Source organism: Suncus etruscus, chromosome 19 (assembly GCF_024139225.1).
Source record: "Suncus etruscus isolate mSunEtr1 chromosome 19, mSunEtr1.pri.cur, whole genome shotgun sequence".
In the NCBI taxonomy this organism is placed as follows: Eukaryota; Metazoa; Chordata; class Mammalia; order Eulipotyphla; family Soricidae; genus Suncus; species Suncus etruscus.
Genome location: NC_064866.1, coordinates 33,059,824 through 33,072,325, shown reverse-complemented (window position 1 = coordinate 33,072,325; position 12,502 = coordinate 33,059,824). Strand labels below are relative to the sequence as shown.

Below are 12,502 nucleotides of genomic sequence, written 5' to 3'. Positions count from 1 at the left end.
AGTCTTTCAGATATGGAGTTTAGAAAAGAAATATGGAGGATGCTCACAGAACTCAAAGAAAGTATAGATCAGAACACTAATAAGAATCAAGAGAATATGAAGATAGAAATCAGAAAACTCCAAACTAAAATATCAGGTCAAATAACAGGTCTAAAAAACTCAGTAGATGAACTGAAGAACATAATGGATGAGCTTTCCCATAGGTTAACAGCAGCTGAGGATAGAATTAGTGAACTGAAAGATGTGATGCATAACAACTCCACACAGCAGAAGAGATTGGAAAAAAGTCTTAAATCAAATGATCAGACAATGGAAAAATTACTCAAAGAATATGAGCAGATGAAAATAGAAATCTCTGATAAGCTCAACAGAAATAACCTTAGACTCATTGGCATTCCAGAGACCCAGGAAGAAAATTTCCAGAGAGAATCAACAGTCAAGAATATAATTACAGAGAAACTTCCAGAGCTAAAGAAAACATGTGACCAAATCCTACAAGCATGAAGAGTTCCAGCTAAAAGAGACCACAGGAAAAAACACCCCAAGACACATCCTAGTCACAATGATGAATCCCACAGATAGAGAAAAAATACTGCAAGCAACAAGATCAAAAAGGGACATTACATTCAAGGGAGCATCCTTGAATTTTATAGCAGACCTGTCACCAGAAACACTCAAGGCAGAGGTGGGATATGACAAAACTCAATGAAATAATTGCTTCGCCAAGAATAGTGCACCCAGCAAAACTCACTTTCAGGTTTGAAGGAAGTATACATGGTTTCACAGATAAACAACAGCTCAAAAACTTTACAGACTCAAAACCAGCCTTAAAAAAAAACTGAAAGATCTATTCTAAAGACAAGACAAACCGAAAAACACACGAAACTTCTACACAAAGATGGCAATAAATCCCATGACAATTATCTCTCTCAATGTCAATGGACTAAATACACCCGTTAAGAGGCACAGAGTGGCGAAATGGATCAAAAAACTGAACCCAACCTTCTGCTGCCTACAAGAAACACACCGGAATAGTCATAATAAACAGACTCAAAATCTAAGGCTGGAGGAAAATCATCCAAGCAAACAATACCCTTAAAAAAGTGGGGGTAAAATAAATAATTAAATAAATTAATTAATAAAAGCGGGGGTGACCATATTAATATCAAATGACACGAACTTTGTATTCAGAAAAGTTGTAAGGGACAAAGATGGACATTATGTACTAATCAAGAGATATGTATAGCAGAAAGATATCACTCTTTTTTTTTTTTTTTTTTAGTTTTTCGGGCCACACCCGTTTGATGCTCAGGGGTTATTCCTGGCTACGAGCTCAGAAATTGCCCCTGGCTTGGGGGGACCATATGGGACACCGGGGGATCGAACCGTCCTTTCCTTGGCCTTACCTCTAGCGCCATCTCGCCGACCCCAATATCACTCCCTTAAACATACACGCACCCCATGAGGGACCAGCAAAGTGTTTAATACAATTGTCGACAAATCTGAAAAAGGATATCAATAATAACACAATAATTGTGGGAGACCTCAACACGGGCTTGTCAACACTTGATAGGTCAACCAAATAGAAACCCAACAAAAATATACTAGACATGAAAAGAGAAATGGAAGAAAGAGGCCTAGTAGATATATATAGGACACTACATCCTCAGAAACCTGGATACACATTCTTTTCCAACATATATGGGTCATTCTCCAGGATAGACCACATGCTGGCACATAAAACATACCTCCATAAAATCAAGAAGATAGAAACATTTTTCAGGCTACCTTTGCTGACCACAAGGCTCTGAAGTTAGATGTGAACTATAAAGGGACACAAAAGAAAAAATTTAACACCTGAAAAATAAACAGTCTACTACTGAAAAACCAGTGGGTCCGAGATGAAATCAAAGAAGAAATAAAAAATTTCCTGGAAACAAATGACAATGAAAACACAAACTATTAGAACCCATGGGATACAGCAAAAGCAGTACTGAGAGAACAATTTATAGCTTTGCAAGCACACATCAGGAAGAAAGAAAGAGCATACATGAATAGCTTAATGACACAGCTCATAGAATTAGAAAATGATCAACAAAAGGAACCAAAAATAGGGAGACAGAAGGAAATAACAAAGCTGAGAGCAAAAATCAAGAAATGGAAACGCAAAAAACCCGAAAGATTAACAAAAGCAGAAGTTGGTTCTTTGAAAAAATAAGCAAGATTGATAGACCATGGCAAAACTCACAAAGAAAAAAAGAGAGGGAAACTTGATAACGCATATTAGAAATGAAAAGGGGGAGATCACTACAGATACTGCAGAGATTCAAAGGGTATTCAGAGAATACTTTGAGAAACTCTATGCCACTAAATATGAGAACCTGGAAGAAATGGATAAAGTTCTGAACTCATATAACATTCCATGGTTGAATAAAGATGTAGCATATCTAAACACCCCCATCACTATTGAGAAAATTAAAACCGTAATCAAAAATTTGCCCCAAAACATCCAGCCCTGATGGATTCACGAATGAATTCTTTCAAATCTTTCAAGGGGAAATACTACCAATCCTGGCCAGGCTCTTTTATGAAATTGAAAAAACAGGAACACTTCCAAATAGCTTTTATGAAGCCAACATCACCTTAATACCAAAACCAGATAAAGATGCTGCCAAAAAAGAAAATTACAAACCAATATCCCTGATGAACACAGATGCAAAGATCCTCAACAAAATCCTGGCAAACAGGATCCAATGCCTCATCAAGAATATCATTTACTATGATCAAGTAGGTTTCATCCAGGAATGCAAGGATGGTTTAACATCCATAAATCTATCAACATCATACATAACATCAACAACAAGAAAAATAAAAATCACATGATCATATCAATAGATGCAGAAAAAGCATTTGATAAGGTTCAACACCCATTCTTGATCAAAACTCTCAACAAGATAGGAATAAAAGAAATCTTTCTCAGTATAGTTAAGGCCATCTACCACAAGCCAATGGCAAATATTATCATTCAATGGAGAAAAACTAAAAGCCTTCCCTCTAAATTCTGGTACAAGACAAGGCTGTCCTCTCTCACTACTCTTATTCAACATAGTACTGGAAGTACTTGCTATAGCGATTAGGGCAAGAAAAAGATATCAAGGGAATCCAGACAGGAAAGGAAGAAGTCAAGCTCTCACTGTTTGCAGATGACATGATACTCTACTTAGAAAACCCTAAAGACTCTATCAAATAGCTTCTAGAAATAATAGATTCATATAGCAAAGTGGCAGGCTACAAAATTAACAAAAAAAATCAATGCCCTTTTTATACACTAATAATGGACATTAAGAGAACAATCCCATTCACATTAGGGCCTAACAAACTCAAATATCTTGGAGTCAATTTGACTAAAGATGTGAAGGATCTATACAAAGAAAACTATAAAACTCTGCTCCAAGAAATAAGATATGCAGAAATGGAAACAAATACCCTGCTCATGGGTTGGCAGGATCAACATCATTAAAATGGCAATACTTCCAAAAGCATTGTACAGATTTAACGCGATTCCTCTAAAGATACCCATGACATTCTTCAAAGAAGTGGATCAAACACTTCGGAAATTCATTTGGAACAATAAACATCCTCGAATAGCTAAAGCACTCCTTGGAAAAAGGAATATGGGAGGCATTACTTTCCCCAATTTTAAGCTGTATTAAAAGCAATAATTATAAAAAACAGCATGGTATTGGAATAAAGACAGACCCTCAGATCAGTGGAATAGGCTTGAGTACTCAGAGAATGTTCCTCAGACATATAACCACCTAGTTTTTGATAAAAGAGCAAGAAATCCTAAGTGGAGCAAGGAAAGCCTATTCAACAAGTGGTGTTGGCACAACTGGTTAGCCACTTGAAAAAAAGCGAACTTAAACCCCCAGCTAATACCACGTAGAAAGGTAAAATCCAAATGGATTAAAGACATTGATATCAGATCAAGGTATATAGAACAACATGTAGGTAAAACACTCTATGACATTGAGACTAAAGGCATCTTTAAGGAGGAAACAGCACTCTCCAAACAAGTGGAAGAGCTAAACAGATGGGACTATGTTAAGCTGAGAAGCTTCTGCATCTCAAAGGAGATAGTGCCCAGAATACAAAAGTCACCCACTGAATGGGAGAAATTATTCACCCAATACTCATCAGATAAAGGACTAATATCCAAAATATACGAGGTACTGACAGAACTATACAAGAAAAAAACATCTAACCCCATCAAAAAATCGGGAGAAGAAATGAACACTTTGTAAAAGAAGAAAGGCAAATGGCCAAAAGGCCTATGAAAAGATGCTCAACATCACTAATCGTCAGGGAGATACAAATCAAAACTACTATGAGGTATCACCTCATGCCACTGAGATTGGCACACATCAGAAAGAAGGAAAACTAGCAGTGCTGGCGGGATGTGGAGAGAAAGGAGCTCTTTTTCACTGCTGGTGGGAATGCCATTTAGTACAACCTTTATGGAAAGCGATATGGAGATTCCTTTACAAACTGGAAATTGAGCTCCCATATGATCCAGCTATACCACTCCTAGGAATATACCCGAGGAACACAAAAATACAATACAAAAATCTCTTCCTCACACCTATATTCATTGCAGCACTATATACAATAGCCAGACTCTGGAAACAACCAAGATGGCCTTCAACAAATGAGTGGCTAAAGAAACTGTGGTACATATACACAATGGAATATTATGCAGCCATCAGGAGAGATGAAGTCATGAAATTTTCACATACATGGATGTACATGGAATCTATTACGCTGAGTGAAGTAAGTCAGAGGGAGAGAGAAAGACGCAAAATGATTTCACTCATCTATGGGTTTTAAGAAAAATAAAAGACATTTTTAACAGTAACTCAGAGACAAGCGAGATGAGGGCTGGTAGGTGCAGCTTATGACATGAAGCTCACCACATAGAGTGATGAATACAGTTAGAGAAATAACTAAACTGAAAACTATCATAACAATATGAATGAATGAGGGAAATAGAAAGCCTGTCTTGAGTACAGGTGTGGGTGGGGTGGGGAGGAGGGAGATCTGGGAAATTGGTGGTGGGAATGTTGCACTGGTGAAGGGGAGTGTTCTTTACATGACTGTAATCATACAACTATAATCATATTTGTAATCACGGTGTTCAAATAAAGATAATTAAAAATATACATTGCAAGCACTTTATTTTTTCTTTCCAAATAAGCAAAGGAAAGTATTTCTCAGTGTTTCTTTTCTTTTTTTCTTTTTTTGGTTTTTGGGCCACACCCGGCGGTGCTCAGGGGTTACTCCTGGCTGTCTGCTCAGAAATAGCTCCTGCTCCTGGCAGGCATGGGGGACCATATGGGATACCGGGATTCGAACCAACTCTCAGTGTTTCTTAAGGTACAGTCACCTTTCAATAAATCAAAAAACTTCCAGAGTGACTTCAAAGTTTGAAATTAAAAAGCACATATCCCGAACCTGAACATTTAAAATGGAAAGTTACTTAAACACAATGTACAGTCCAAATATTCTTGCTCAACAGATCTGTGCATTTGAATCTAAGTGACATGGGGAAAGAGCTCAGGATCAATATCAGTATGGACCAATCATGAGGGCTTTGTTTTCATAAACATAAAACCCAGCCTCACAAATGAGTGCTGCTGAAATGAGAGCTTACCATAAACAAGGAAATCTCTTACTGCAGAACTCTTCAAAGTAATTTTCTGAAAATTATTTTGGCAACTGATGAAAACCAGACTTCTAAAACACCCCCCCCCCTTTCCTCCAAGGTCTCCTGGTGAAGACTGAATCTGGCTAAAGAAAGGGAGCCTATCAACTCCCAGCTCATTTTCAGCTGGGAGTTGGAAGCACCATCTACATTTACTTTTCAGACAGATTAAGTTTAATTCCTCTCCACCAAAATCTTCTGAAGTCCTGTTTTTGAAAAAGATACAAAGTCAGGAAACAAAGGGAAGTTTGGAAAAGCATGAAAGCTAGAAAAAAGACCTTTAGCCTGCACCTGGGTTTGAATTCTGGCTTGCTACCTGTAAAATATGTAAACCATTATTGGCACCTACTTCAGATAATAGTTTTGAACACTTCAAGAAGGGACACCATGCAATGCATCAGAAGAACAGTATCTAGGATACTGAAAAGTGTTCAGTCTTATTAGTAAATACAATTGATCTTCAGCTGTAAAAAGGACATCTCAAATTATGGGAAACTTCAGTTATATGTACTTTGGGGAGGCCTGAGGGCTACACCTTTCAATACTTATGGGCCATTTCTGGCTTTGTGCTGCGGTTCTCTCTTGGTGGTGCTCAGGAGACCCCTAACATGATAGAAAATTAAATGTTGGCCTTCCACATGCAATGCTTGGACCCAACCCATCGATCTGTCTCTCTGGCCTAAACATCACTTATTTGTACATAAAATTTATTGAATGTTTGAAGAGATTACTTTTACCCTTATTCCAGAAATAATGCAATGATATTCTTTAGTTTATAAATCTTCCTAAGCCCTTTCTTACATGTTTGAAGAGGACTAAAGAACATATGATAATAGTGATTTTTTTTTACTTCTTAGAGGTTAGTTTTAAACTTCATGGAATTTTTAATTACTCTAGGATGCATTCTTTATTTACTTCCCTCCTCCTTTCCTGACTGGGTGCTTACACACATTTGGCTGTGAAGTGCCAGAAAATAGAAACACTTGGTTGGGATTCTGGGGATTCCAAATGGTAGTGCCACAGGGTTCATAGAGCATATGGGGTGGGGCCAAGTATCAAACTCACAGCCTCACACCTGCTAGTTAGGTACTACTACTGGATCCTCCCTGGAACACTAAAATATATGAGGGGAGGGCAAGGGGGGAAATGGAGTGGAGTCTATACACAGCAGTGCTTAGGGATTATGCCTGGTGGTAACTGGGGGACCTGTGGTACCAAATCCAGGTTAGCTGTAGAAAGGCACACAACTTTATTTTAAAAATAAATGTAGAGGGAAAAAAATAAATGTAGAGGGTACAACCAGCTATGCTCTGAGCTTATTCCTGGCTCTATATTCGGGGTGCTCAGGTACCTGCTCGTGTTGTACAAGTCTGGCCCACTGAGATATATCTAAATATAAAGCAAAATTTTTTGGATTTTAAGGTATTAGCCAGTGGCTCTCCAAGTTTCTCCCAGTTTGAATAAAGCATACTTTGCTCACAGATTTGAAAAATCATACATCAACGTCTTCTGTGCACTTACAAGTATTTTATTCTTTCATTATAACTTATACTTCATAGAAAAAGGACCATGGCTATTTAGTTCACTGTGGGAATAACCAAAGAAATTGTTTGACTCATATTTGCATGAGAAACCATTATTAATAGTACAATAAGTCACAGACCCTCAACCAATCACAAAGATAAATGACATAAAATAAATCATTGGATAAATGACAGAAATAAACTTTCTTTTGTGATCTCTCTCTCTCTCTCTCTCTCTCTCTCTCTCTCTCTCTCTCTCAGCCACACCCAGTGGTATTCAAAGGTTAATCCTGGCTCTGTGCTCAAAAATGGCTCCTGACAGGCTTGGGGGACCATATGGGATGCGGAGAATTCAACCAGTGTCCGTCCAGTGTTGGCCGTGTGAAATCTCAGGAAGGGACTTCTGGTTTCAGGAAGTGCTTCTCTGCCTAGAAACCCTTTGGTGAGAGACATGTCTGTCCCATCTCTGATGACAATGGTATTATCATTTGATGAAGGCATCGGCATCATCATCATCGTCATCATCATCATCATCATCATCTACATCATGCCTGAATATTATCATTCCTTGACTTGAAGAAAAAGAGGATATTTCTCTAGTTCCCTACCATGTCTAACACAGAGAAGCACAATACATATTCACTGAAGGAATAAAGACTAGTCCTTAATGTTTGTGGCTTCCAATTCAAATCCTCTTAATTCATTCAAATCCTCTTAATTCATCCTTTTCTTTCCCTCTATGTTGTCAATACTTTAGATAAAAATCAGTTCCAGTCCTGCAGTCCTGCCTCCCTGAAAGCATTCTCCACACTTATCAGATTTCTCCATTACAGAGCAGTTCTTACGCAACCTGCAACTTAAGGTTCTTTTAAAATCAAACTCAAATTTATCAACATAATATACATGTCTATTTTTCTCTTGGCTTTGTGTATAAAAACCATCCTACCTAGAAATCAACTCAGCTTTGACTGAAAAGACTGGATGATGCCTCACACTGCCAAATTAAATATTCATCTTAAATACTCTTCTAAGTGTCCCAAAATTCCCCTTCTATGGCATCTAGCCTGTTATTGTCTGATTCCTTATCATTTCTTCATCTATATGGTAGATTTTAATGAGTAGGCCACTGTCCTCACACTGTAACTTAGTGCTCTGGACAGCTCCTAGCAGATTGGGCAGTCATGAGTATCTACTAAAGGAATATCTTTCAAGTTTTATCAGTGACCATGGAAATTTATTATACAATGGATTCTGAACCCAGCTGGTAGCTATAGCTAGGTGGAAAGAGAACATGCATACCATGAAATTATATCCAGCACTTTTCATATATATACTCTTTATTTTATTTTAGTTTTTGGAGCAAACCCAGCAATGCTTTGGGGACCATGTACAATGCTGAAGACTGAATCTGGGTCAGCTGTGTATAAGTTCTCTACCTATTATACTACCTTCCCATGCCTCTACAGAAAATTTTGAAGGTAACTTTCAGACCATCTCGGAGTCAATCATCATAAAAATTTAAGCATTATTTCTGGAGTCTATTTACTTTGAAAGCAGAATTCTAAAATGTGTTACAAGCCAACAACAATGACAACAACAAAATGGAGATACAAAAAAAAATGAGGAATTGATTGGATTTCGAGTCTATATTAAACTTTTGACAAAGAAAGGAAAAGAACAAGGTGTCAGAGGATTGGAGGACTGAAAAATGACAAATGATGCAAAAAAATTAATAGAGGCAAAACAAAGTAAAGGATCTTTTATCTGTACTGTCATTTTATGCAATGGCCTTGTATCATCAGTGTGCAAAAGCCTGTGTTCATTACAAAGAATGGCAGTATCTGAAGATAGCTATATAAGTGGGACTATTGCAATTTGCAGCTGGCCATCAGGCTGCAAACTTGAGGACAGCCCTCACCATCATTTCAAGTCTTACAGTGAATCTCTGTTTAGAATCTGACCTTCAATAGAAGATTCCTTTTTGTGGGGAGAGCACACCTGGCAGTACTCAGGGCTTCCTCCTGGCTCAGTGGTCACTACTAGTGTAGCTAGGGTACCACAGGTAGTAGTACCAGGGACTGAACCCGAGATGAAGGACCATTTTACTCTAGCTCACTCTACTCCTGTTGCCTATTTATAACATGATTTATGTGTTTTCATATTTGTAAGCATCTAGATGTACAGTATTGCACTACAGTACATTCTGTACTTTGGAAAAATTAGTAATGTCAAGAATGCCCATGAGTATCTTCTTCCCATTAAATACTTAATAAGGGAAGGAAATAAGACTTTTTGTTTCCTCTCTGTTCGTTTTGCCATTGCTGCATAAAATCCTATGTTGTCCATTATGCTTTAGAAAAATGATCACTTTTATCTCATCAGAACTACTGCTAGTCCACTTTGAGTGGACAAATACCACAGCAGTGGAAATAGGCTAAATCTGGAGAGTTTTTCTGTTCTTGGTCTAACCTCCAGTACTAGTGCACTCCACAGTGTGGTGACAGCCTTGCATCCAAGATGTCTGTGATTGATTGTGAAGTATTCCTGATGTGGGTAAGAAAAAGGGACCTATAGTATGTCAGCATCATCTTCCATCAAGAGGAAGTGAAAGCCAGAGAATGATGAAATCCGATCAGCAGGCAGAAAAGACTTCGCTGCCTACCATATCAGCATGTACGTAATCAGGAGGGGTTCATAACTCTGGCAGCTGTTAATCCAGCTGTAGATCAATACGAAGCGCAAGCACTTCACAGCAACTCAAAAGAGCAGCTGTGCAGTGACTGACAGGGACTAATGATCCCACATCATCTATTTTTCTGGATAATTCCAATTGTGGAAACGAAAAAAAAAAATCCCACAAATTTGTTTAGAAACGAAGTTGTAAACAAAATCAGACGTCATGATTTTCTTTAAAATTTTTCTTTAATACTTTTGGGGTCGGGGCCACATGTAGCAGTGCTTGGTGGCAATCAAGTGTGTAGAGGCTGGAAAATGGGGATCCTACTTGCTAAGTATGTGCTCCAGCCCACTGAGGTATTACTCTGGTACTGAACTCTTTTTTTCATTCTTTATTAAAGAGGCCCCGTAGAATAGTGCTGCAGTACGTAGTAAGTAGGGTCAGACCTACTTAGGGAACTGTACTTGGGGAACTGTGTGGAGGCAGGAATAGAATTAAGAACTACACACATGCTAAGTATGTGCTGTAGGACATGAATTATCACCTCTCTCCAACATATTATTTTAAAAGAGTGACAATTGGAATTGCTCTGGATAAATACCTGATAAATTTATAATGAATTTTAACTTATTAACTAATTCATCTAGGTGAAAGGGGGCAGTGAGGGAGGGAATGAACAGAAAAGGGAAAAATTACCGTTCAACAACTTTCTACTAAATGGTGTGTCTGCCTGATGCAATCTTCAATTTAAACAAATTCCTGTAATTCACTTCAGAGCTGGAATGACTTTTGCTCAGTTGTCTGCTCTCAATACACTCTTCTGGGAAGAAAAAAGTGCTAATGAAATTGTTCGTAATTTATTGGAACCTTGTTTAAGGTCTGCTCTGACAGCAGGTCACTGAAAAGTTGTGCTATTATTTTTCTCCATAACAGTATATGGGAATAGAAACCCTTTCGTATTCCATTGAGACTATTTTTAGAAGAGAGAGGAAGGTGAAATAGAAGGAAAAAAGTCTGTAACCTCGTTCATTGCCTGTTCTACTTGCATCCTTATCCTTAATCTTGCAGAACTCACTGGAACTGCCATCTTCCTTAGGTTTCACTGCTGCAAGAGAGATCCAGGTTAGGACGTGCAATAAAGATGAGACCAAGACCAATGTGGGTAAATGAAATGAGAATAGGAGGTAAAACTGGAGATGATTTGTTGGAGGCCCACATGATAGGGAAGCTACAACATATATTACACTCTTTTGTACATGGGGTGAAGTTGACAAAACCAAACAAATTATACTCACCCAATAAAAAGGGCCTACTGTCACTAAGGTATGGCTTAGGGGTCTTTAACTGATATGGGTCTGTGACTAAGGTGCTCTTAATTCCTTGGCAAGAATTGCTTTGGTGAAATGTAATATGGAAAAGCAACATGGAGCATGGAGCAGCCTATAAATAGATGCATACAAGGTACTATTGACCTTGATGTGATTCTGATACCTGATATCACTGACTGGACCCAAGAAAGTAACAAAATTCACAAGACACTGATGGATTAAAAAAGAAGTTAAAAAGATTTCAGGACCAAGACTATTGTGTGGTGCTTATCTTTATTGCTGTAGTGCTCACTGGATATTTAATTTGATATTTCTTTCTGTATTGTTGTGGTGTTTCAATTACCTTTTTCATGTCCTCTCTCAAACGGAGGTTGAAAGCCTCTAGAAGGACTCCGCCCATTTTTAGCTTATTTGATTTTTCTTTTCATTTATTTATTTACTTATTTATTACCCCATTCTATTGCTTTTCTTTCCTTCAAACAAAACCACATAACTTGATTATCTAGCTCCGCCTCTCAAATAGAGAGGGAAACAAAGGAGGGTACCAGGACCAAACAAATATATGATCACTAACAGTAAGCTAGACAAAGAGGGGACCACCTTTTCTAGCAGCCCGGGGGAGGGGGGAAATGGTGGGGGATATGGGTTGCAGGAAGGGGACAGGGATGAGGGGGAGGACAAATTTGGTGATGGGTATTCCCCTGATTCAATGTTAATATGTACCTAAAATACTACTGTGAAAGAGATGTAAGCCAATATGATCAAAATAAAAATTTTAAAAAAATTAAAAAACATACAACACACACAGAACAAAAAGTAAACAGGCAAGTTCATTATTTACAGTGAACGATAGAAGAATCAGGCTGAATGGCTGATTAAGTCTGATTGGGAATTCTCTGCCTGGGAAAGCAAATTACAAGAGGGAAGCGCAGTGCACACAGAAGCAGAGGGAGTCGAGAGAAGTAACCAGAATCCACCACAATGGTAAGAGGGAGCTGCCACCTGCCCAGTAAGCTAGGTAATGGCCTCTCCTGGCAGGTGCTAATGGTCAGGTTATGCTTTTTTTTTCCCCTCCCTCCCGCCTGCCCTCTCGCTCACGAGGTTATTCTTTATTAAGCACTTTTATAATGACAACAATCTTCTCTGCTTTGGTCTCCATAGTGAAATGGTTATTCTAATGGAGATATTTTATTTTTGTCTATTTTCAAGATAA

The 12,502-nt window shown here is 38.2% G+C and overlaps 1 protein-coding gene across 2 annotated transcripts in view; it reads right to left on the bottom strand.

The window, feature by feature from the left end:
- The window catches only part of NSMCE2 (NSE2 (MMS21) homolog, SMC5-SMC6 complex SUMO ligase), a 306,778-nt gene that overhangs the window by 138,014 nt on the left and 156,262 nt on the right, over positions 1-12,502 (bottom strand). The window contains exon 4 of one of the 2 annotated variants that reach the window (XM_049765798.1): positions 10,565-11,066. The exons of the other annotated variant lie outside the window; for it this stretch is intronic. Within the exon in view, the coding sequence (XP_049621755.1) occupies positions 10,876-11,066 (191 nt within the window). The 3' untranslated portion in view covers positions 10,565-10,875. Of the gene's footprint in view, positions 1-10,564; positions 11,067-12,502 lie in introns of those variants that run through there. 2 annotated transcript variants of the gene reach the window in all.